The following is a 25,623-nucleotide window of genomic DNA, read 5'->3' as shown; positions in this document are numbered from 1 at the left end:
GCACATGAACTCCCACATGTATCTTCTCACTGGTAGGAACAAGTACAGTCTTTGTTATTAATGGACAAAGCGATACCTTAATGGTCTCGGAACCTGTGACCTAATAGATGGAATACAGTAGCTCAGCATCTTGGGAGCACCTTGGAAAGAACAAGTAAAATATGTCTGAAGTTCACGTGTAGTCCTACAAAAAAGTAATCTATGCCAGAGGATAGAGGCTTCAGATGACCAGGGCCATGAAGCTGTACCCCCAGCCTGAGCAGCCAGTTGCTCACAGCTCCACACCACACCGTCAGGAAGCACTGGCTCTGGCCATTGTAAGCAATCGGCGCTGACTGCTCACGTTAGTAAATGCATTTTTCCCTTCCAAATGTCTTCACTTTGACTTTCTCTTCCAATAGGTACTGAAGTCCGACACGCCACATTATGTAAGTATTTCTGCCCAGGTTATAACAGGGAACATTTTCTAAAATCGCCCAGGACATGAATAGTTGAAACCTTAGAAGACAGCTTCATTCCTTCCCCACCTTACTGCAGAACTCTTTCCCCAACAGCCTAGTAATAGAGGAGACATTTCTAAAATCGTACCCAGAACTGTCTACACCAAGAGCAAAGGTTCGACTGCCCATCACACTTTGACTTGCGCCAAAATACTACCTACCAGCTGTTTGTCAAAGGTTTGAAGAACCAAAAATTTTCTTAATTTTGTATAACCGATTAAGTTTGAATTAGCTGGTAATGTGTAACTTCTGCCCTCAGCAGAAGCCCCGAGCAGCCACTCTGCCTTTCTGCGCGGACCCTGGACAGAGTAGAGTCCGCTGGGCATCGTATCTCTGGGCTGAGTGTGTGTTTCTGTAATGCTCCCACCTGGGCCGCTTCCCTCAGGCAGAACGTGAAGCACGGCTGCAGGCCCCGAGCGTAGGCAACTTTCTGAGTGTGTTTGACTCACACGAGGGATTTCAGGCCCCACTTCACGTTTATTCATTGCCTCCTCTGAGACGCTTTCCTTGAGAGTTGGCTGTGAGCCAGGCGGTGCTGACCGCTGGGGCTTACAGGGGCAAGGCCTTTAACCATGGCCCCGTGTCTTCAGTTTTCTCCCATGAGGTCACTTTCTGCAGGCCTTCTAGTGCTCACTGTGGTTTCTCTTCAGACTCTGCCGTTCACTGCGAGGCTGAACTCCTCAATGGGCCCTGGACGAACCGTCTTCATTAAAGGAGAAGTGAATAAAACTGCCAAAGGGTCAGTACCAGTTACCAGGATGAGTGCGAACACTTTCCACACATGTCTCTTCCTGCCTTCTTCCCCTAACAGTCTTGGGAGACGGGCGCAGGCCTAGTGTCCTGATCCTCACCACAAAGGTGAGGCTGTCGAAGCAGCGGGAGGTCAGGCTGCCAGCAAGACTGCTAACGAGCTGGTGGCAGAATCAGGGACTGAAGGCTAGTGTTTTGAGCTGGTGGCAGAATCAGGGACTGAAGGCTAGTGTTTTGAGCTAGGCTTTTTGTGGCCACACAGGAGGGTGGCATTTTTGTCCGGGAAGCCCACCCATGCCTTGAAGACTTGAGGGCAGCCGGGAGGTCCGCTCCACTTGTTCGGGCCCCTTACGTCATGTGACTTGGTAGAATTTCTGAAGAACCTTTTCTAGAGACATTCAAAAGCTTGAAATCCCCTATTTCCTAGAAAGCAATAGACTGAAGAACAGAACAACTGTAAACGTTGACCGAGAACAGTACTTGAGAGGGCTGCAGCCTGAAGCAAGCATTTCGGTTACTTGCTCTAACCCTTCAGTTGCCTCCCACCCAGATCTGTGGCCTCAACTCTAATGTTCAAGTTTTTTAGGTTTTTATTTTGCAAAGAGCATATTTACATCAGTGGAATGCTAACTCCAAATTTAAAACTCTACCTTCATCCGCATTCCTGAGTCTGTGTGTGCACACGTTTTGTGTAGTTGTGAAGAGAGCTCAGTTCTGATTGTTAAAATTGTAGGAAGAGCACTGCTGACTACCGGTTAATTTTCTTTATTCTCTCAAAAGCTTTAATGTTAACCTCGTATCGGGAAAGTCAAAGGATATTGCTCTTCACTTGAACCCACGCCTCAATATTAAAGCATTTGTAAGAAACTCTTTTCTTCATGAGGCCTGGGGAGAAGAAGAGAGAAATATTACCTGTTTCCCATTTAGTCCTGGGATGTACTTTGAGGTAAGATTACGTTATGGGCCAGGGCAAAGAATCCTGGGAGGAGGGATAGGATAAATGGTGTTTTAAAATCAAGTCCATGTGGAGATTGCATTTAGCTTTTATTTGGAGACTGTGCATATAAAAGCCATTCAAAATATAGTCAGTATTTTGATTGGCATAAATGGCATAGCAAGTAGAATAACACATTGTTTGCATTGGAATTATTACTATGTGGTGCCGTATTAGTTTGTAGGAATTTTAACAGGAACCTTGTGCCTTAAGACAGATTTAGGCTAATGCTAAGTGAACCTGAGGACACAGGAACCATGAAATTGTCTGCTCTGTCACCTGCCATCTTGGTTATATGTAGCTTTAGGTGGGAGTCCTTTCTTCCAGGTTAGTCCTGTTCGTATATATTCGAGGAAAAAGAGGTTTAGACCCTTAGAACTTGAAGACATACGGTCCTGAGTCCCCCAAGTGTGTGAATATTATGGTCAAACAGCCTTTCCCAAAATGCTTCTGGATACTAAGCAGATGAGACGTGGATGCTGGGTGGCTGGATAGGTCCGCTCACCAGCTTAGGTGAAGCACTGCCTTACATAGTCATTCAAGATCACTGATTTAGGTCATGCTTCTACATCCTACAAACAGTCACATGCTCTGGACCATTACACAGAGTTCTTAAGGACTCATCAAAAGTAGTAGTTAACAGAAGGAACATCAAGGCTGAATAGAAGATGGCAAACAGACATTCATATGTATTCGTAAGTTCCTGGTATGTGCTGTGCCAGTGTGAAGTAGTTGTAGGAGGTTCCCTGGAAGGTGTGGATATTGGTTTGGAATTCAGAACGATGTAGGAGGGTGAAGTGAAAGGTGGCTTTTCCAGATTGAGGGGATGATTTGAACAAGATGGGGGGGCGTGTAGTACAGGGGTTTTCTTGGCAGAAGTCCAGGTATAAAAGGTAACAGGGGGCTCACTGGAAGGACACAGAGGTGACTGCTCCAGAAGGAAGTGGACCCCTGGGGTTGGTGACAGGAAACCAGTGACATTACTTGTTTTTTGAACTTGACCCCAAGTTTGGTTCTGTAATAAAATGGAAAAGGACAAGAATTCTTTTAAATAATCATTTTTTCCTTTTGTTCTGTATCTCAACAGTAAATACCCTCCTCTTAGATCACTATTAATTATCTATAGTGATCGGTTTTTCTCTGCTTCAAATGCCTGCCTTTTTTAAGATTCTCGATTATTCCATTATACCATTAGTTTGATTTTAACCAGTATCTTCTGTTCCTCATTGTTTAAAATTCACTCTAACTACTACAGTCTTCAAAAAGAATTTTAGTTCTGTAAATTTTTTTTTTTTTTAAATCATCAAATCACGTTGGTATGAGCTGTTCTAGAACATCCAATGGTTGTGAGGGATTTTGTTGTTCCATGTTGTCTCGGAGGTTCTGGGTCTCTTTTGTGTGTTGCGTACTTGTGTAGCGGCAGTGTGTTCCCTGGGCCACAGACTTGTCCCGACAGTCGGTAAGGCAGCAGTGTGCCACCTGCTCTGGTACCATGTGGTGACTGATAGACTCTTCCCACTGCCCCTTCCAGGCACGAAACTGTGTTTTGTGTTGAGATTTTGTCAAAGGTATCTTCGTACTAGTCAGAACAAAAGAATAAATACACTCTTTGCTTCTTTGCAGATTTAGGTTTTGCTTCAGCCTGGCCCCTGGGGATGGAGCCGGGTTAGCAGCAGGGCTGCTCCTTTCAGCTCTGCTGAAGCCTTGACAGAGGGAAGACGCAGTTGGGAGAACATAGTGCAGGTTCACCGCACGGGTCCTTTTAGCGGGAGTGGAGAACAAATGGCAGAATTGTGGCTGATTGGAAGCAGGAATGTCTTATCAGAAATAGGAATTTTAGGTGTAAAGTTGAATAAAAGGGATTGGAGTTTCTTTTGGTTTTCACTGTTTTGAGTTTTAGGCAAAGACATCTCTGAAAGACTCACACTAGTCACGAATCGGAACTGAATCTTTGTCAGAATGTGAATTCCTCCGTGGATTCACAGAAGCCTGAGCTTTTGGGAAACAAATGGAGACCAAGAGGTGCTGAACTGGAAGGGAAGTCAGGGCCACGAGGCAGCTGTGCAATCCTATAGAGTGCAAAAACTTGGTTTTTGATTATAAGATTTGTCTAAGACCCTAGAGTTTAAGGCAGAAAAGTCCCAATCCAGGTCCCCTGGTTTTCAACCGTAAGCTGGAATCCACTTCTCTGTGAGTGCCAATATGGCGGCAGTTTCCTGCGTCATTACAGTACCTGAACACTGGCAGGAGAGGGGGGACAACAGGCAGGAAAGGGGACAGCAGAGGTAATGTGCTGAGGGAAGGAAGGCCTCAGGCCATAGGCACAGTGTGAAGCTCCAAGCATACTCCGTTCCCTGAGTGGGACAAAGCAGAAGGTGCGACTACCGAAGAACTTCTAAGACACTGAAGTTTAACAGCAGCAGGCTGGGAGAACATCAGTATAAAGCAAACCCAAGGGGAGCCACTAATGTTGTGTGTACTTTCCTTCCAGATGATAATTTATTGTGACGCTAGAGAATTCAAGGTTGCGGTAAATGGTGTACACAGCCTGGAGTACAAACACAGATTTAAAGAGCTTAGCGATATCGACACACTGGAAATTGATGGAGATATTCACTTACTGGAAGTAAGGAGCTGGTAGCTGATATGCTTGCTACAAAAACTGAAATACAAAATGACTTATGTAACACTGGCCTTGTTAAAATGCATCTGTTATATTTGTATATATATATATATTAAGATGAGCTTGTATAACGTGAAGTCCTACTAGGCGTTCTCAGTCCTTGCCACACAGTGTGGCTTTGTCTAGCACAGAATAAGGAAATATGAGGCAACAGCAACGTACAGTCATTATTCAGGTCTTTCTATTCTCTCTCCCACCCTGGCCTCTTCTTTTTTAAATCTTCACATTCAATAAGTATCTGTTGGTACAGAAGCTGACATACAGGGAGTACTTATTTTCTGTCAGCACTGTGTGGGGCCAGAAGTATACAGTGGAGCGCAATATTCCCTGTTTTCAGGCTCAGAATCTTCTGAGCTCTGACATCATGCCATTGCTTTTCCCACAGGCATTAGTCACATAAAGTAACCAGAGATAATTACTCAGCTATGAAGTCACCTACATAAACTAACTTCTGAAACTCTACTTCTCCAGCGATCACTTTCATACCTAAAGTTCAATCACATCCCATAATGGAAAGGACTGATGTTGCCTTCCATCTCACAGTTTCCTTTGGCATGATAAATACCTAGCTTTACTAGCTGTAAGCATTGCCAAATAATTTAACACTACAGAATCTGAACACGGCACAAAGATTAAGGCAAAAAATGCAGCAAAACAAAACCAATCATATTAAAATTAACTTGATGTCAGTCTCAAGGCCAATGATGTCTCGGTCAGTAAATGCTTAGTGTACCTGAATTCAGGATGAGTCCAAGGTCTGCACATACCCCAACAGAAAATTTAAGGGACAGGACTTTAGCAAAACAAAGTCAAGATTAGATATCATGACTGTTGATAAAATAGGCACTATCAGAAGGTAAAATACACAGAGACCATTGGGGCAGAGAGGGGGTGTAACAATCTTGCTTGTCCCTAAGCAAACGAACCCTGCCTTTCTTCTGCTCTAAAGCTTAGTCCCTCATCATTAGCGACAGATCAAAACACTGTTCCACTGTAAGTGATTAAAATCAGACTTGTATCAGCAGGTTAAATTATTGCATTTCTGTAATTTTTTCTATTCTTTGAAGTGAGTTGGCAGAAGTTCTTTGTACAGTTCTTACAGGTCAGATCTTGTTACAGGAAATTTCAAAGGCTTGGGAGTAAGGAGGTAAAAAAGCTGAATCAGTTTGATCATTTTATCATGTTAAGTTCCTGGGCTGAATATGCTGCCAGCATTTAGAAATATTTTTGTTACAAGTTTTGGTTAGAAATCATTTGTACCCATATACCAAAAAGACTAAAACTAGCAATCTGATTTTTTTTTAGACGTACTCAGGGTAGAAGTTTCTGACACTTAATTCTTTTCTATTCATGTTAATTATGTTGCCTCTTGTCAAACTTTCACTGTGAAAGTTGTAGAAGGAATCCCCCAGGGTTTTGTTTTTTTTTTCCCCCTTTAAAAAGAACATCAGAGGGCATGACTAAGACATGCAGACTGTAGGCCATTCAGAGAAAAAAGCCCACATATATTGTTTTCACTAATACCTAACCATACTTATGCTTGCTCTTTTGTTACACATGAAGGTATTATTAAGCCATAAGACAAGTTCTGTGACAGGAAAAAAAAAAAAAATCAGTATTTTAAAAAGAAGCTGTTAGCACTTACGAATTAATCTTATTACCAAGACATTTCTTAGCTGGGAGTGCCCAGTTCTCCCAAGCCGCATCTCTGAAGCTGCAGTTTAGCCTTTTACTTCTCTGTCTCAGTTCCTCACTAAATTTCTATAACAGAGGCTTTCAAACTAAACATTCTATGGGAAGTTCTTAGATGCTTTAAATTTTTTCAAAAGGCATAAGTAAATAAAATGCCTTGAATAAAGGCAGGTTTTATTTTTTTAAGCCTTTGCTTCACATGACAATCAGATTAGAAAATGTCAAAGCTTTGAAACAAATGATACTTTCTCATACAAGTAATTCTTGGATCACCACCGGTGGAAATGCGATCACTTCTAATCCCAGAAGAGCCATGCCACCTAGTGTTTCTGGGCCCTGCCTCCACAGCCCACTGCTGTGGCACCCCAAAGACTGAAGGGTAAAGACGACAATCCTAGTCCTAAGTGGGAAATGTATTCCAAAACTAATTCCCTTTGTGGCCACACACACAAAAATTAGGGCCAAAGTGTCATGTACCCAAAATGAAAAGTATTCCAAATAGCTTCCAGTCCAAAGCGCTGCTGAGTGCGTGTCCTTGTCTTGAAGAGCTACCGTAAGTGAGATCACAACATGCACACATGTACACAGGACTCCCTTTCTAGAAAGTTAAGGTTTTACTGTCTAAATGAGGTATTTTTCACCTCTGAGTGCCCAACTTACACACAGCCATAGTATCAATAACTTCAATCAGAAAAGACTCCCAACAAATGTTTAAACAAACACAGACTGCAAACAAACACCGGGTACCATTTACTCTCACGGCCATTCTGTACAGGGGGTGGGAAAGGCTCTATGGGAGCACAAACCAGGCAGGAGTTTTATAAAGAAGTCCGTATAGGGGTCAGGGTACCAAAAGTAATATGGTACCAAACACCCAAAAATAAAAATATAAAAAATCTGACCTCTGAACAGAGGAAGAAAAAGAAACACCAAAAGCCCAAGGTTTAGAAGTAGCTCTGGAGCGGCTCTCCCAGTATGGTTTCCAGTTGCTGAATAGTCTTTTGGCACTGATGTTCTACTTCTTCACATTCATCTAAAAAACAAAAATAAAAACTGAACCAATCTTCTGCTTCAATAACCACTCGTCTAATACTTCAGGTGTTGCATCCTGTGGCCACTGTTTGGTCACCAGAGGGAAATGCAGCAGAGAGCATCGTGGAACCCCTCCTCCGCATGTCCTCTTCTTGCCTTTGTTCCCTTCTTGGTTTTGGACCTGGAAGCTGAGTAACGTGGGTCCCTCAACATAGTGGTACACTAACGAAAATCCCAAATTCCTAGTGATGCCCCTCATCCAGGACATAAGAAACAGAGGTGAATGTACTTTTAGAAAAGTAGCGAACCACTAACATGAAAAAGTATCTGTCTACTTGGCTACTCAGCCTTGCTGAGTAAGACCTGAACGCTTCTCCCTCGGGCTGCATGGTGGCACGAGTGCCATATGTCCACAAGTGCACACAGCTGGATTCCAACCCTCCTTCTACCTGTCCCACTTTATTAGGTTCTTATAAAGCCTCTATAGTTTATTCCTTTATGAGAACTGGGATAATGGCATATAGCCCATTGTGAGGATTAAATGGTATCCTGCATGCAGAGCATGGAGTAAATGGTCATTACTAATAGGCAGCTCATCTACTGCCATCTTAATGGCACTAGACACTCTGCTACAATAGCCCTATGTCTGGGGACCAGGATACTCAAGGATATAAATATCTAAGGTTGATGAAAAACCATATAGGATGATCTTACCATCATAACACCAAAGTACAGGTAGTGAATACAGTGTAAATGAAGTTTCTTATGAACACCTGGTGGTCCCCTAACGCGCTCCCTCACCCTACTCAAAACAGCAACTCCGCCTCCCATGTCTGCAGCGGGAGATGCAGTGTACGAGGAAGATGGGAGCCAAGGGCTCACCCCATTCTATCCACATGCCCATTATCACTCGGTACATTTTCACAGAATTTTACTCTAACTATTTCTTAGCAATTTAGGAATTACCTTCCATCAATTCAGCTAAGAAAGGAATGGACTCTGGTAGCAAGACAATATAATTCTCCTTTAGTTTCTCAGCCAGCGCTAACACGGTAATCAGAGCAGCAAATCGAACCTGAAAGGGACAGAGGTAAAGAATGATGATTTAATATGAGCAACCTTCTACAAACCAGTGTTTTATAAGTGTCTTCCAGTGCTGCGGGGCCCAATGCGAATTTGTTTTTATAACATTTTCTCCCCGCCCCCTCCTACCAGAGAGAGGGCGCCATGCGTGTGAGTGCAGGTGGTGGGAGGCTGGGGTAGAGACAGAAGGAGAATCTTAAGCAGACTCCATGCTGAGCGTGATGCCGGATGTGGGGCTTGTCTCATGACCTTCAGATCAGGACCTGACCTGAAACCCAAGTCAGAAACTTAACTGACTGTACCACCTAGGCACCTCCACGTTTTCCTTTAAAAATAAATAAAATGCTACACACAAACTGAAGAGTGTCATCCCAAATTTATGTATGCTGGAACTCAATGGCTCGCCTGGCTGTTGGAGATGATGCTGGCCTGGCTGAAGAGCAATGCTGGTCCCCTCAGGCAGGGCCCCTCCCTCAGAACCCTGTGTCACCACTATAGTTGTGGGAGGGGCTGGGCACTGGCTCTGGTCTCATGCTCAGCACAGAATTAAAGTTTGGGTGTCTCACATGACTGATCTATGAGAAGTAATGCAAGTGGTTGTCAGGCACTCAATGATTTACCTTTGAAAAACAAAAGATTAGATCAATAGGTTTGTTAATTATTGCATGAGCAAAAGCACCAGCCCCCCACACCCTGGGGGGGTTGCCTAGGAGGAGGGAGAAGGAAAAGCTGGTTCCCTGCTGAGCTGGGAGCCCAATGCAGGGGCCAAAAGCATGTTTAATGGACTAAACCAACCAGGTCCTCCAGTGATTCAGCTTAAAATCAAAGCTGTACCAGTCTTCTTTCTAGTTTTTGGATCATTTAAAAAAATATTCAGATACAGCAAAATGACTTAAGCATCTGTAACCACCTACGTTCAAACCAGACTTTCTTGGTACTATACAATCAAAACATTAAAATAAATTTCATGCTGCAACTTTGTAAGAAGCTACAATTTAAAATCTGGGGGCTCGGGGCGCCTGGGTGGCTCAGTGGGTTAAAGCCTCTGCCTTCGGCTCAGGTCATGATCTCAAAGTCTTGGGATTGAGCCCCACATTGGGCTCTCTGCTCAGTGGGGAGCCTGCTTCCTCCTCTCTACTTGAGATCTCTGCCTATCAAATGAATAAATAAAATCTTAAAAAAAAATAAAATCTGGGGGCTCATGAAAACAGCTTTATTGTTCTCATAAATAAATATTATGAATTTCAAGTACAAAACCTTTCAATAAAATTTACTTTGGTCTGTTTTATTCACTGAGGCTCCTGTATGATAATTAGAGAAATGGTGATTCTCTGCTAACCAGTTTGAAAACACTGACACTCAGACATGGGATTTTAATTTCCACTCATCCTTGCGCAGGCCAGTGAGCTGCTTACCTTTCACGATTCCACAAAATCCTAAGCCTGATAAATTACAGTGAAGATAATACAGTGCTCTAACTCAAAGGAATATTCCATGGCAAACTGAAAGACTGTCTCTGGGAACACAAAGACACTTAAACAGTGGAATTCAGGTTTTCTCAAAATTCTGAAGTATTTACAAAATGTTAGTACTTGGGTCTAACATACTGCGGTGGGGAGAGGACTTCTGTTATTTATAAATAGCGTTTAAGTAAAAACCAAAAATTTGTCAGGTTCAAACTTCTGCCTCATAAGCATCCTCTAGTTCTACACGACAAGCTGTGTCCCTGCAGACTTACCAGGGTCCTAATATCCTTGACTGCTTTAAGGTTGTTCAGACTGTATGGTGAACACACACAGCTTCAATGCTTGTCAACCACGGTTCCTACCTTGGGTGAGGAGTCTCTGGTCTTGAGCAGAATCTGGTAGTTCAGCGGCTTCCAAAGGGAGTCATCTGCCATGGCCACGGAGAACTGCGCGATGCAGGGGATCAGGTGCTTCGTCACCCGCTCCTGGAAGCGTGCATCCCCTCCCAGCTTGTTTTCTAGCTATGAAGAGGGAGAGACGAGGACTTTGAGCAACAGGTCTCCTTCTGTTTGAAAAAATACCCAATGTGTAAGTAATTTTTCACTCTCTTTCATGATGGCAGCAGGCTCAAAAGGTGTAATTTTTTTTTTCGAGGTGTAATTCTAGTACTTTCTCTAGAACAAATTTACCACGTTTTGGAGCTCAGACTCTCCTAGCTCTTAGCATCACTCTTTTCCCTCTAGCAGAACAGCTGACAGGAGTTCTTCCAGAGAGCAGCAAGTCCTAAAACATTCTCAATAAATTCAAGTTTAGAAAATTAAAAATCTAACCACAGTGCCTTATATCATGCCTTTCATTTGAAAAATTCAAAAGTAAGACTTAGTACACACCACTGTGAAGAGAAGTTCCTTCCATTCAATTTTGAAATAAAAATTTCATTAAGAAGTCTGGAGATTAAAACCCAGCAGCTGTAATTTTTAGTAGATGTTAAGATCTAGTAACACTTTAACAGGGTTGGCGGCTTCCTCATTGTTTGTCAAAAAGAGATGGTTCTATTTGGTTACCTGGTCCACCAGGGGCATCATCAAGGCCTCTGCTCTCTCTTTACTGATAAAATGCTGAGTATCAAAAAGGAAGATTTTATACAAACAGTTCAAAATAAACTGTAAGAGCAAGCAACACTTTTCAGGGTCCTTGTCAGAATCAAAAAACGCTTCATCTGTAGATAGGAGAGAATAAAAGTGAAAAAAAAATTTTCACAATTTAATTGTCAATGTTTAAATTCAAATCATTATTACCACCACAAACAGAACGGTATTTCTAAAATGATAAATCAATCAGGATGAAGGCACAATATGAATGGCTCTGGTTACATAACTTCTTTAGGAGAAGATTCTCAGATCTCTTAGTTTGGCAAGTTCAATTAGCAGCTGTCAAGTGGGTCACTGGGCAGTGCGCACTGCGCCAGTCTGAACGTCTTACAGTTCCTTTCAGGAACTTATAGTTCGTGCCCATGTGCTTTATTCTCTCTCCCAAGTGCATCAGTTGACCATAACACGCTTTCATTACCCTGAAACAAACACTTCAATGCCTGTCAACTGACCATGAAGTAAAAACTTCACCTTCCTTACACTTACTGTACTGTGTGTAAGGTAGCAAGAGTAAAGGTGTCCACTGAACTACAGTCCGCTACCAACCTGTTTTGGAGATGTTCACCTGGTTCAAGGTGTCAGCGAAAGGCTTTACCAAGTGGCCAGCAAACAGAGTAAAAAGCCCTTTCAGCTTTTCAGCAATGCAATCCGCCAAGTTGTAAAATGTCAACAGTCTGTCCTTTGGGGCATCCTCTGTTTTAGCCCAATCAAACAGCTAAAAAGATAAAGTAGGATTACTTTATTCTATTTCTCTTGTACCGTTTCTATCTGGATACAAAGGAGATGTGGGAGAAGAAAGCATACCTTGAAGAACAGCGGCCTGAACGTGACTTCGGAAAGTTTTACAACCATGGCTACTAGACAGTCAATGATATAATTTTCTGTTTTTCCCACTTCCTCCAGATCATTCTGGAAACAAAAGAGCATCCGATCTATTAGCCAGATTACTAACATCTGGCTTTCCACAACTTTCACAAATAAAACAGGTTACACTGCGAGATTTTTCTCTGGCTCTTAAACAGGCAGATAACTTTAGGATTTGGGGAAGAGGAAATAAGCTTACTTCAGGGTGCTGTGCTCGGAAGTCCAGGGCTTCCAAGAAAAACGTGGTCAGCTGAGACTGATGGGAGGTGAGCTCCTCCTTCTTCATGACCCCAATGTGCTCCTGCAGGATGCTCAGAAATGGACCCATGTGGTTCTACCAGTGACAGAGTAAAGAGATGTGCCAATTTTTAATATTCTCAGAGTTCACTAATGCATTCATTAAGGAATTAATCCTCTTCTTTAAGGGAAAACTTAAGAATTTTAGTACTTTTATCTCCCTTCTCCAAAGTCTAATACCCAGTATGATCTAACCTTCCAGTTCTTCTCAATTTGCTTGTACGTTCTGTTGACTGCTGGCAGTAAGACTCGGGGTGAGAGTGTGGTAGCCAGTGTCTTCTTAAGGGATATGACACGGACATTAGCTTGTGAGGCAGAACCCATTTCACTAGTGATTTTCTCCAAATGAACCACCTATAGGAATATAAAAAGAGTGATCAAAGCCAGTATTAGAACTCACTGACAATGTCTGCACACTACAGAACTCAGTTCAGATGATAGTGGTTGCCGAAAGCTCAGTGCGCTTCAGACAGAATCTCTTTTAAAGCCAGCCCTGAATATCTATAGAGAAAAATGAACAGATGCCTCTTTCCCAGGTGGGAGTCAGGGGTGTAGGTATGTGGTGGAAGGCAGAAGGACACAGAGCACGCCCACTGTTGTTGTTGTTTTTTTAAAGATTTTATTTATTTATTTGGCAGAGAGGCAGGCAGAGAGCCCGTTGCAGGGCTTGATCCCAGGACCCTGATTTCATGACCTGAGCCAAAGAGAGGCTTTCACCCACTGAGCCACCCAGGTGCCCCATTCCCACTGTTATTTGTTTCTGTTTTTGTTTTTTTAGAGGACAGGAATGCAGAGACCATGAGAAAGTCCAGTTCTTTCTAGAAAGCTCCTCAGATGCAATGTTGTAATTTAAATCTTGGCTATAGAGTGTGTGAATCAGCTAAGTAATTTTCACCATGGCAGTTAAGGCTCCTAACCTCATAGATGGCAAATGACAGAACAGAACAAGGATCATTTGGGGGCATTTTCAGTTAGAAATGTCACTTGGCCTGCTGCCTGTCTGCCAAGTATGTGGTGAACTACGACAGAGGATTCCTGCTCTGAAAGATACCGTACGATTAAAAAATCCATGTTAGAGGGAAGCCTGGGTGGCTCAGTGGGTTAAAGCCTCTGCCTTCGGCTCAGGTCATGATCCCAGGGTCCTGGGATCGAGTCCCGCATCGGGCTCTCTGCTCAGTGGGGAGCCTGCTTCCTCCTCTCTCTCTGCCTGCCTCTCTGCCTCCTTGTGATTTCTGTCTGTCAAATAAATAAATAAATCTTAAAAAAAAAAAAAAAATCCATGGTAGAAACAGGGCACACTAGTTCCTGTAAGAAGTAATAAAAAGCAGCTCTACCAGCCTAATGCCAAAAATCTCATGGCGGGGAGGCAGAAGAAAGGCAATAAAACACATTCTGCAAAATCAAGAGAGATGAGCCTTGCAAGACAGCAATAACCGTATCACTGTCACAATCAAGCAAGTGGGACAATGGGAGAGAAAAAGGGAACTTTTACTAAAAAAGCAAGACAGCTTTCAGAAGTAAGAGCCTTCTGTGAAACAGAAACTAAAAACTTAAAGAATAAACAAAATTGTTAGCTTTGTAATTTGTCCTCTTCTCCCGCCCCTGCCATCTCAGACAAGATGTTGAGGTCACTGTGGCTCACCTGGGACAGGACCCCTTCTAGGTAAGGGCTGATGAAGTGTGGGAGGGTCTCCACAACCTTCTGCAGGGCCGCCAAAGCACTGAGCAGATAGACCTCACCAGTGACCAGCTCGCTCGTGTTTTTCATTGTTGTCAACAATGATGGCATCAGGCTAAAATGAGAAAACAAGAGTTGCAGCGTAACTTTAAGAAGTCATGAAAAAATCCAAACTGTGCCTGATACATCACTTCGCCGCCCAGTCCACAAAACGGCGTCTGCACGTTATGAGCCCAAGAGCAAGATCTCCAAGTACCCATGGTTACACAGTCATTTTTTAAAAATAACGGGGTCTGTCAATTTAACACTTGCTATGTGTCAGGCACTGTGTGAAAACCCTTACACTCATGGTCCCACCAGAATCCCATGTGGGAGGTACAATCTTGGTTTTAGAGATGGCAAAGCTCTAATAGACTAAGTAAACTGCCCAGGGCTGCGCAACTAGTAAATACCAAAGCCAAGGACAAAGCAGGAGCATCCAACTTCAGAATGTGGGCAGCAGGATGCAGCTTTTGCCCAAAGAGATGGGGCCCTCTAGAGGGACTTTACCCCCTACACTTCCTAGTTACAGTAGGCCAAAGGGGAATGAAAAATCAGGGGACAATAACCATCATAAAGGGATATGATAATGTTGTAGGTTTCAGCTTGAAGCAGAGATCACATCTATAACTAATGTTACGTAACTTTTACTTAGAGGCAAAGAAGCCACTGACATATTTTTCAACATGTACCAGAAACCCAAAGTGACGGTTCCCATCCCAGGTCCCAGTCAGCCCACCTGGGAAGCTGGGGGATGGCCAGTGCTTGCAGGGTGGAGGCCACCTCGGCCACACACAGCAGAGCACTCCCCAAGACATTCTTCTCTTCTTTCATTTCCGGTGCAATCAGTTTCACTGCAGTGTTCAGCACTGGGACAAAATGTTCTGGATTTTCTGCACCAAAATTCTTGCATAAAAGCTTCAGGGTATACAATGCTGTCTGTCTGTTTATTGCTTGTTCTTCTACTGTCTTTTTTTTATGCTGCACAATGGCCAAAAGGACTGGAACCAGTTTGAGGAAACGATAAACCTGAAGAGGTCAGCCAAGATTTTCATATAATTAAAGCTGCAAAATAAAACACTAGTACATTTTCCCACTTTTACTGTTTGAGACCATCTAAATGGAAATCAGACCAGGACGTCCTATGCCAAACAATTCTACACAAGCAACTGTTTCCCCACCTGCTTTATTTACCACTGAGCCAGTGAATGTGCTTGTGACCAATTTCTGACATATTTATCTAAAGCACCCTACCCGTCTGGAGCAAAAAAGGATTAGAATTATGCTAAAGCAGTATGCTAAACCACAACATCTGGTCCTTATTAGCAAGAATTCCACTAGGCTGAGATTCTATTCTAAGAACTCTTATCACAATTCCTATAAGAATTAACATCACATGTTAGAAATGCACCTCAATGGCATTATGTTCAGATAATGATATGCTTATTCAAACTGTACCACTGGATGAACTTAGGGAGTTAAATGCAGTGCTCTGATAAAGCCAAGAATGGTAAATGGGTCCAGCGTATGGTCTCCACTTACAATTTTCTTTTTCCAGGATATATTCTGCTGTAGCTTATTGTTCAAAAGATCCAGTGCTTTCCGGCGGACAGATGGCAATGGGTTCTCCAGCAGCCCCCTGATCACAGCAATGAATGTCTCTGTGGGCAGCAAGGCATTTACCTAGACGGCAGTCACAATGAACAAAAAAATTTTTTAAAAAGGAAGATCCATTCAGAATAAGAAAGACTTCTCTATTCACTGCAGAGCTTCTAGGTTCCAGGCACTTAGAGATCCTTTTTCTTATTTCTTAGACTAACCTTTCAGGGACGCATTACTAACCATGTTTATTTAAGAAAGGTAAAAAGGCTGATGCTAAGAGTAAGTGAACTGTTCCAAGCCTTGTAGTTAGATTTTGAACAGTGATCCTAATGTCAAGGCCAGTGATATTTCTAGTATCCCCCAACACTCCACCTAAAGAGGTGTTTTTCTATTTCACTTGAATAAAGTGGAACATAATACAGTATTAGATGACTGAATATTCAAAGCATATGAGACACATATTCTGAGACAGAGACACATGTTCTCATAATTGGTAGGGAAACAATCCTTTTACAGATGAATTTCTTTCTAGCCATCAAGGGATTCTTTTCTAAGAAACATGTGAGCTGCAGTATATTAAGAAAAGCTTATTGCTAAGTATATTTTTTAAGTAAAACTTTGTATGTCAGATCATTTCACAATGACATAAACAGTCAACAAAACATAGCAGATGGGGAGAAATGAAAACCTACCTTATCTAACATGTCATAGGCTTTGCTCAGCAGTGCGCGCCAAAATTTCACAGTTAGTTTGTCTGCATTTTTCTCCATGGATTGTGCTACAGCATTAATATAGCCAAGAACTGTTTCCAGCAACCTAAAACAAAGGAGACTCATGAGAATTTTGTGCACAACTCTTGGCTTTTTGATATAAGGTTGGAAATTATTTCCAAGTTAAAAAAAAGTAACATACCTCTGTTCAAGGCCTTTTAAAACCTGAGGACCACCACTTTCAACTACCTAATTTTTAAAGAAAACATCATATCATCAGAACAGTATGGACATTATTAATAACATCATTTGAGGTAAGTGCAGTAAAACTCAGCTATCTAAGACTATTCAGTTCAAACTTCCCAGGGGCTGTTTTCTGACCTTACAACTTTTTTTTTTTTAAAGATTTTTATTTATTTATCAGAGAGAGAGAGAAAGCGAGCACAGGCAGACAGAATGGCAGGCAGAGGCAGAAGGAGAAGCAGGCTCCCTGCCAAGCAAGGAGCCCGATATGGGACTCGATCCCTGGACGCTGGGATCATGACCTGAGCCGAAGGCAGCTGCCCAACCAACTGAGCCACCCAGGTGTCCCTCTGACCTTACAATTTAATCAGGTTCAGATTATCCCCATCATACTTCAAGAACTCTGGTTCCCCTTAATTTAGCTATTCTATGCACATTTTATTATATTTTATACTAATTTTATGAAATTTTATGAAATGCTTTCCTTAGCTCTTAGCTGATTTTAAGACCCTGAACACTACAGATACAGGTGTAGTCCTGTGTACGGCTCCCTCTTCCCTTCTCCCAATACCCCCAGCCCCACCAACTTGAACCTGCCGTTAAATGCAGTCAGAGTACACAGCAGTTGGCAATGTGCTTTTCTGGGAATATGGGAGTTCTGGGATCTGTCTATGGGAACTCATGTCATCCTAGTGCTTATTTAAAGGCACACAGTGCTCTCTGCATACACCACAGGACATACCATGCTGTATCTGCTCGTCCACCTCTGTTTACCATAGACATTTTGGTTTATGTCCATGTCTTCTGCTGGTAAGAACGTTAGAAAAGAACATTTTTGTTTATCTCCCTGAACAAGCGGGCCCCTTTCTGTAGGGCACATACGCAAGAAAGGGAATGGCTAGATCAGAGGAGATGCACATCTCCAACCTGGAGACTGCTGTGTGCTTTCTGAAGTCCCTATTCAGAGACCTTACCCATCACTGTGGACACAAATAACTGTGTCCCCACAGCCTTGCCACTTCTTGGTAGTAAGAGCTTTTAAATTTTTGCTAATCTGAGGGACATCAGAGTGGCATTACCATTTAATCTACAATTTCCTTCCTACTAGGAATGTAGTTCGTTGCATATTAATTGGCCATTTCTGTTCCCTTTTTAGTGAATTCATATTCTCTGCCAGATGTTCTTAGGGGAAATGAATTTATGAACTTTGTAACTGTGGCTTTCTTTTCATTTTGCTTATGGTGGCCTTTTGTTGAACTGAACTTTTAAATTAATTCTCCATCCTCTGGTCACACTGTTCTCAATTTTCTTCTAAGTGTTCCTTTTCACGATCTACTTAAAATTATCTTTTGTATACAGTGTGAGATCACTCTTCCTTCCCCAAATGGAAAACAAACCCTGGTGGTTCTAGTTATAGGACAGTTCTCTTTCCCCACCTACTTCGCAAAACTCCCGCCACATCATCACCTCCCTTGCTTTTGCACGGGTGTGAGCCCTCCGACTGCTCGTGCACCACCACTGTCCTCGGCAGGCGGATCCTCAGGAGTGTCCACACTAACCCCTATCAAGCAAGCCTGCAAAATGAATTATTCGCTCTAGGAGCTTGGTGACCATGTTTTCTGATTCTTAGGCTCCATTCTTTTGCAGAATAGAAACGGCAATGGGACAGGACAGGACAGGACAGGACATCCTCCTTGTTCCAGACTTACAATGTCTGTCTCATTAAGAAGTGGGATATAAACCAGTTTCTGGTTTATATTAGGCCAAGGAAGTTCCCATCCATGTTGGAGGCTAGGAGGATTTTTCTTAAACCATGATAAGTACTGAATTTATCTAATGATTTCTCTATAAATTCTTCAATTGTCATACGGTTTTCCCTGTTGACCTGCTCATGCAGTAGAAACAGAACAGACTTTCTAATGTTCAACCACTCTGATGTTCCCAATCCTTCCTTTTCATTTTGCTTCTGTATTTCCTTCTTCCTGTGTGTAAAGTTTAACACACAAACAGGAAGACATCTAAATCACAGGTACAGAGCTTGCTGTATGCAGATAAAGAGCCTACAATTAGAAGCACTTCAGAATCCTTCCTCTACCTGATCTCATTACCACTCTTTCCCTCCTTCCCAAAGGTAAACAACTGTCCTTACTTCTAACACCACAGATTTGTTGTGCTTGTTTCTCAACTTTACATAACTGGAATTAGGGCGTATTCTTGTGTGTCTGCCTGTTTTCTTTTACTATTGCCTTTTTGAGATTCACTCGTGTCCATTTATGTCGATGGACACTTCATCTCTTGTTCACGCACACCTGGCTTGCTGCCAGTTCTGGACTACCACAACTACTGCTCTCACGGGGGTTCTCCTCAATGTGTTGTAGCATGTCTGCTAAACGTTGGCTTGTGTGTATGTTTCTGCTGGGTGCAGAGGCATACCTCGAAGATTCTGTAGATTCAGGTCCTGACCAGCACAATAAAGTCATCACAGTAAAGTGAGTCGAATGAACTTTCTGGGCATGTAAGTTTCCCTGGGCATATAAGTTATATTCATGCTAACTATAGTCTATCACATGTGCAATAGTGTTGTATCTAAAAAAAACAATGTACATAACTTAGAAATACCCTATTGCTAAAAAATGCTAACCATCCCCTGATCTCTCAGCAAGTCATCATCATTTATCACAGGTCACCGTACCAAATAAAATGAAAAAGTTTGAGGTGATCAATTGCTGTTGGAAAACTGGTGCATGAGACCACAAGCCTACAATTTGTAAAAAACCAAAATACACACAGCACCTGTGAAGCACAGTAAAACGAGGTATGCCTGTGTACCGCTGGAGAGTGGAACTACGGAATGGCAGGGTTTACATGTGTACAGCCATAACAGATCACGCCAAATTGTTTATGGTAAAGTCTACTGTATTTTTCTTATCTTTAAGGGCTGCCTCATGTTTTTATATTTGCCAATCTCTTTTTACTAATTTAAACAATAGTTCCTTCAAAAAAATATTTTTCAAAATAGTTCCTTCAAAAAAATAATTTTTTCATAAATACAGTTAAAAAACATATCACCTTTCTGATAAAATGGCTGGAAGCCAGGAGCTGAGACATGAAGGACACTGACAAGAACTTAAAATGCCGCAGTTGCTTGCTAGTGTGAGTGTCTACATTAAAAATCTGTAGCACTTCTTCTTGTGATTCACTTTTAGTTGATACAGCTTTGGGAACAGCTTCTGAAAAAGAACAAGATGACAAGTGACCTCACTCATCTTCATGTGAAATCTTTAGGAAGATATGGATATAAAGAGCACGGTACATGGGATATAATTTTCTGATTGGAATTTGTGAATCTATCACACCCAGTTTTTCATCTTCTGAATTAGTGAAAGATGTATATTTATTAACATATCCAAGAGTCCTGGGAGTACAACAAACAAAAAATACCCAAGGCAACTAAGACAAGCAAATGAAAGACAAAAGCACTACAAAATGTGTCTTTTAGTATTGCATCTATTCCCAATCCTGAAGCCACAGAGGCATTTACTTAGTGGCCCGGGGCAGAATAAAGGAAGGGTCTTCTCTAGCTTCAACGTTTAATTCTAAAAGTTCACAGATGTGTCTCCTAAAACTTTGTAGAATCCCATATCCACATTTATCTAATATAGAAGGGTTTGAAGATACAGTAATTAGTAGTCCACAGTGGGCCACTTAGAAAACACTGTCCTAGAGAGTGACTCTAATTGAAGACTTCTTCCATAAACAGGTTACTATATACAGCTCTCCAGGCTGGTCTGTCCCTGCCAGACCTAAGCAGAATGGAGGATCAGACAAGCCGCTGCAGGGCCAAATCAGCTAGCTGTACAGAAAATAGTCCCTGTGGACTCCTTGCTGCTCTGCTTCAAAAGGCAGAGAATGAAGAACACATCAAACCCTTTCTTAAACCAGTCTCACTGGTGGAATTATTTTCTAGACTCATATACACAGCAAAATTTTAATATTTATTTTATTTTTTAGAGATCTTATTTATTGGGGCGCCTGGGTGGCTCAGTGGGTTAAAGCCTCTGCCTTCGGCTCAGGTCATGATCCCGGAGTCCTGGGATCGAGCCCCACATCAGGCTCTCTGCTCAGCGGGGGGAGCCTGCTTCCTCCTCTCTCTCTGCCTACTTGTGATCTCTGTCTGTCAAATAAATAAATAAAATCTTTAAAAAAAAAAAAAAAGATCTTATTTATTTACTTGACAGAGAGTAAGAGAGAGCAACCCAAGCAGGAGGCATGGCAGGCAGAGGAACAAGGAAAAGCAGGCTCCCCGGTGAGCCAAGAGCCCAACATGGGGCTTGATCCCAGGACCCTGGGATCACGACCTGAGCCAAAGCTAGATGCTTAACCAACGGCCACAGAGGCGCCCCTAGTTACCAAAGTTGTGCTGTTTTTCTTCTTCCTGTCTCTTCACAAATATTTTTTTTTAAAGATTTTATTTATTTATTTGATAGAGAGAGATCACAAGTAGGCAGAGAAGCAGGCAGAGAAAGAGGAAGGGAAGCAGGCTCCCTGCTGAGCAGAGAGCCTGATGCGGGACTCGATCCCAGGACCCTGAGATCATGACCTGAGCCGGAGGCAGCGGCTTAACCCACTGAGCCACCCAGGCGCCCCTCTTCACAAATATTTTAATGGGAAGTCAAGAGACAGCTATTAAGTCCCTGCTAACCTGCTGTCATTTTACCATAACGCATCCTGGTGCCCCTGGTAACACTCCACAGCCAACACATCCACAGAAGTAAAAAAGCCAGTGTGTGAGGAGAGGTGAGCTGAAGTCCTACTTTCTATTTTCCACAAGGACTTGAGAAGACACACAATCATACATAATTTAAAATTATTAAGTTACTTGCAAAAAACCCTTCTAAAAACGTACTATGTGCTCTAAGGAGAACATGCACAGTCTTCTGCTTCTCTTAATCTTTCAGATGAAACAGTAATTAACACTTAACGCTTACCTTCTTTTTCTTCTGGCAACTTTAGTAAATACTGAAGAATATTCATCAAGCTTTGTATCTGATGTTGGACACTAAATTCACAACAGACTGCAATCCAAAATTCAGTGTCTGCCTCTAAAATAGCATCCTGTACAAAGAAGAAAAATAGGTAATAAAACTATACCTATCCAATTTGTTAGTAAGTACACGTTAGGGAAATGTTTTAAAAATATTTCTTAGCATGAAAAGGCATTACGTATTGTTCCTTATGGTCATGTGTATCCCAGATGAATGAGTTACGAAGTGTCCTACATAAAAAAGCCAATTTATGAGAACTGTGTGGGCCTAATTCCAGGAAAATCTGCATTGTGATTTCTAGCAGAACAGAATATGTTCCTTTACTTAGGGTACATCTAGACCTATCCCAAATCCTCTGTCTAAAAAGTCATTTAAAAGCCTAACCTTGACCTATAAGTTCTACCCTCATCTATGCAAACAGGGCTCTTAAAAACAGTCACCAGTGTTGTGACAATTTTGATGATCCTGACACTCCTCCCCTTCCCCATGAAATGCCTTCAAAACCATTTTCAAGAGACACAGTTTAATTACTTTATAGCCGGCCGTACTGTGTTAGGCTTAAAACAGAACCACCTAGCATGGCACTACAGACCAGTTCTCAGGAAAGTCCAATCACCCACAGCAAATAATCCATTGTGACTAAGGGTATTCGGAGTGCCACAGGCTCTGAAAGCAACTGTTAAGAATGTCAAAAACAGGGCACCAGGTGACTCAGTGGTTTAAAGCCTCTGACTTCAGCTCAGGTCATGGTCCTAGGATTGAGCCCCACACTGGGCTCTTTGCTCAGCAGGGAGCCTGCTTCCCCCCCCCCCGCCCCCACAAAGCACCCTCCGCCTGCCTCTCTGCCTACTTGTGATCTCTGTCTGTCAAATAAATAAAATCTTTAAAAAAAAAAGTAAAAAATATCTTTTAAAACAGTTCTGAGCAAGTACTGTTAAATAATGGACGTAAGTGGGACGCCTGGGTGGTTCAGTCGGTTAAGCATCTGCCTGTGGCTCAGGTCATGATCCCAGAGTCCTGGGATCAAGTCCCACATCAGGCTCCTTGCTCAGCGGGGAGCCTGCTTCTCTCGCTCCCTCTGCCTGCCACTCTGCCTGCTTGTGCTGTCAAATGGATAAATAAAATCTTTAATAAATAAGTAGGGGCACCTGGGTGGCTCAGTGGGTTAAGCCTCTACCTTCTGCTCGGGTCATGATCTTAGGGTCCTGGAATCAAGCCCCTTGTAGGGCTCTCTGCTCAGCAGGGAGCCTGCTTCCCCCCTCTCTCTCTGCCTGCCTCTCTGCCTACTTGTAATCTCTATCAAATAAATAAAATCTTTAAAAAATAAACAAACAAACAAATGAATAAGTAAATAACAGACATGAGCATCACTGGCCCTACACATGAACTGGAAAGTATCACGAAGTGTGTGTGAAACATCAGCATTTCCTTCTAGTCACCCCGCCCTGTACTCTGACCTTTTCTCCATAGGCAGCCACCAGCACTGTTTTAGTGACATACTGTTCAAAGAGCAGGAGGAGGAGAACCCAGAGGAATCTTTCTGCACCTAATGTATCGACAAGCTGAACAAGGATGGGCAGGCGCCTGTGCTCTGGAACGTGTGGCAGTGCGTCCACAAACACGTTAATGATTTTCACCACGATTCCTTCCACATTTCTCGTGACTTCTACAGAGTCTCCACCATCGGACTGCAGAACAGCAAGTAGAAACAATGAGTAGGAGCAAATAACCCTTCACAAAGAAGCTTTCAGGTAGACCTGGGAAGGCCTTCAGATGTGCCCCCCCACAAAATGATCAAAAGAACATGAATAATCAAGGAACTATTAGTAAATATTCAGTGAGTACAGATTACATACCAGGGACTGCATGGCCCTGAGGGGAATACAACATGTAGGATGTGAGCCCCGCCACAAAGATTTATCATCTGTATGAACAAGACTCACATGGGGAAAGATACCAACTGGAGGTACTAAATGACAGATCCCAAGTATGTGGCACTCAGAACAAGTCTGCTCTTAGGCCAACTGGGAACCTACACACAACAAGAAGGATTTGTGTTCTGCCCGGAGAAGAATGGGTATAATCTACATAAGCAGAACATAGAAAAGGCCAAAAACTCCCTGTTGCTTACAGAATAATGTTCAAACCACTGAAATCTGGAACTGATACTACAAATACGGTTGTTGAATGCAAGAATGAATGAACCAATGCCCTCTACTTCTCCCTGTCTCAACACTCTGAACTCCACACATCACTCTAACTTACATTCTTCACACACACACTGTACACATTCCTGGACCTTGTCATTTCATCAAGCAAATCCTGTCCTTCATTCCTATCAGTTCAAATTGTATTTCTTAGGAAACTTTGTGGTCTTCCTGGCTCAAGGGTGCTGTCTTTTATTCTGAACTCTTTCAGCACAGACCTATTCAACTGGCATATATGATGTTGATGCATACAATTACTTTTCTTTTAATATCTGTGTCCTGTACGTGCCAACTTGTTGGACACAGAGAGTATCAACCTAATACCAAGATTAAAAGAAGAGGAGTGCTGAATACGGTCATCCCTGGAATGGCCAATAATGTGAAGAAGACACTAACAACAGGTGGGGATAAACAGAAAATGAATGTAGATGATCAAGCTCTTTTATTTTTAAGGATGATTTTTAGTTTCAAATGGTTCATCCTTCCAGGTAGAGACTCAATCATCTCTGAGTACATGGCTCTTAGAGAACACTTGAAAAATGTTTGTTGAATTAACAAATTTGCCACTGTAACTCTAAAATGTCCTACCTTCACTAACCTGCATAACAGTATTATCCAAGTGCAATATATGGCAAATTTAAATTCAGTCTGTCAGTGTAACATTAAGCCCCAGGTATAGTTCTACCCCTTTAGCACAGCAAACCAGTTATGCATGTTTCCTTGTATTTTTGGAACGGACATTGTTACTAAAACTAATTATTAGCTTCAGCATTCTAAAATGTAAGAAGCACAAATACCTGAGCATTTCAGAAAGGCTTTTAATGTCACTTATTTACTTCTACTTTCATACTATGTAAAAATTTAAAGACCAAAAACAAACAAAAAAACCTGGGGCACCTGGGTGGCTCAGTCAGTTAAGCGTCTGACTCTTTTGATTTTATTAGCTTAGGTCTTGACCTCAGCATCATGAGTTCAAGCCTTGTGGTGGGCTTCATGTTGGGTATGCAGCACACTTAAACAATAAAAAACTACTGATGGTATAAAGACAGCTTACCTGAATAAGTGCTGGAATAACCATCTTCACAGTCTTGTTAATAACCTGAAAACTGTAAGTATCATCTAGACGCATGACATTGGCTCCCATAAATGTAAAAATAGACATGATGTTGTGTAGAACTTTATCCTGAAAGAAAACACATCTTTCAACATTTTCCATTTTAAGCACACCAAATATCAATGATTCATTATAGTCTAGCAATAAAAGAAGACACAACTCCATTTAAAAATGGGCAAAGGATTCCCAAAGACATTTTTCCAAAGATAAAGAAATGGTCAATGAGCACATGAAAAGATGCTCAACATTAGGCATTTAAGGAAATGCAAAATCCAAATCCTAAGAAACTTCACACACCCAAGAATGACTTAAAAAAAAAAAAAAAAAAGATCAGCTAGCAGAGAGGGTTTAGAGAAATTAGAATTCTCGTAACTGCCGGTGGGTACAAAATTATATAGATGCTTTGGAAAACAGCTTGGCTGTTTCTAAGAAAATTAAAGTTAACTTCTGACTCACAGATTCCACTCCTCAGT

At 42.1% G+C, this 25,623-nt stretch overlaps 2 protein-coding genes across 9 annotated transcripts in view; one reads left to right on the top strand and one right to left on the bottom strand.

The window, feature by feature from the left end:
- Positions 1-8,611, top strand: part of LGALS8 (galectin 8) — a 47,704-nt gene extending 39,093 nt beyond the window's left edge. For 5 of the 7 annotated variants that reach the window (XM_059397379.1, XM_059397378.1, XM_059397382.1 and 2 more), the window contains 5 exons: positions 402-428; positions 1,151-1,239; positions 2,031-2,196; positions 4,736-4,870; positions 7,718-8,611. In XM_059397379.1, coding sequence (XP_059253362.1) covers positions 402-428; positions 1,151-1,239; positions 2,031-2,196; positions 4,736-4,870; positions 7,718-7,843 — 543 coding nt within the window. In that variant the 3' untranslated portion in view covers positions 7,844-8,611. Of the gene's footprint in view, positions 1-401; positions 429-554; positions 678-1,150; positions 1,240-2,030; positions 2,197-4,735; positions 6,806-7,717 lie in introns of those variants that run through there. The other 2 variants (XM_059397385.1, XM_059397384.1) reach the window with 2 other exon arrangements.
- Positions 7,347-25,623, bottom strand: part of HEATR1 (HEAT repeat containing 1) — a 49,520-nt gene continuing 31,243 nt past the window's right edge. For both annotated transcript variants that reach the window (XM_059397376.1, XM_059397377.1), the window contains exons 29-45: positions 25,091-25,219; positions 23,287-23,517; positions 21,773-21,899; positions 19,854-20,014; positions 16,744-16,790; positions 16,524-16,647; positions 15,772-15,912; positions 14,969-15,258; positions 14,155-14,305; positions 12,708-12,866; positions 12,415-12,549; positions 12,156-12,260; positions 11,898-12,066; positions 11,265-11,419; positions 10,563-10,721; positions 8,618-8,726; positions 7,347-7,652 (exon numbers count right to left, since the gene is read on the bottom strand). In XM_059397376.1, the coding sequence (XP_059253359.1) occupies positions 7,564-7,652; positions 8,618-8,726; positions 10,563-10,721; positions 11,265-11,419; positions 11,898-12,066; positions 12,156-12,260; positions 12,415-12,549; positions 12,708-12,866; positions 14,155-14,305; positions 14,969-15,258; positions 15,772-15,912; positions 16,524-16,647; positions 16,744-16,790; positions 19,854-20,014; positions 21,773-21,899; positions 23,287-23,517; positions 25,091-25,219 (2,481 nt within the window). In that variant the 3' untranslated portion in view covers positions 7,347-7,563. The remainder of the gene's footprint in view (positions 7,653-8,617; positions 8,727-10,562; positions 10,722-11,264; positions 11,420-11,897; positions 12,067-12,155; positions 12,261-12,414; positions 12,550-12,707; positions 12,867-14,154; positions 14,306-14,968; positions 15,259-15,771; positions 15,913-16,523; positions 16,648-16,743; positions 16,791-19,853; positions 20,015-21,772; positions 21,900-23,286; positions 23,518-25,090; positions 25,220-25,623) is intronic.

This window comes from Mustela nigripes, chromosome 4 (genome assembly GCF_022355385.1).
Source record: "Mustela nigripes isolate SB6536 chromosome 4, MUSNIG.SB6536, whole genome shotgun sequence".
NCBI lineage: Eukaryota > Metazoa > Chordata > Mammalia > Carnivora > Mustelidae > Mustela > Mustela nigripes.
The sequence above is the reverse complement of the archived record's forward strand: the minus strand, read 5'-3'. Positions and strand labels throughout refer to the sequence as shown.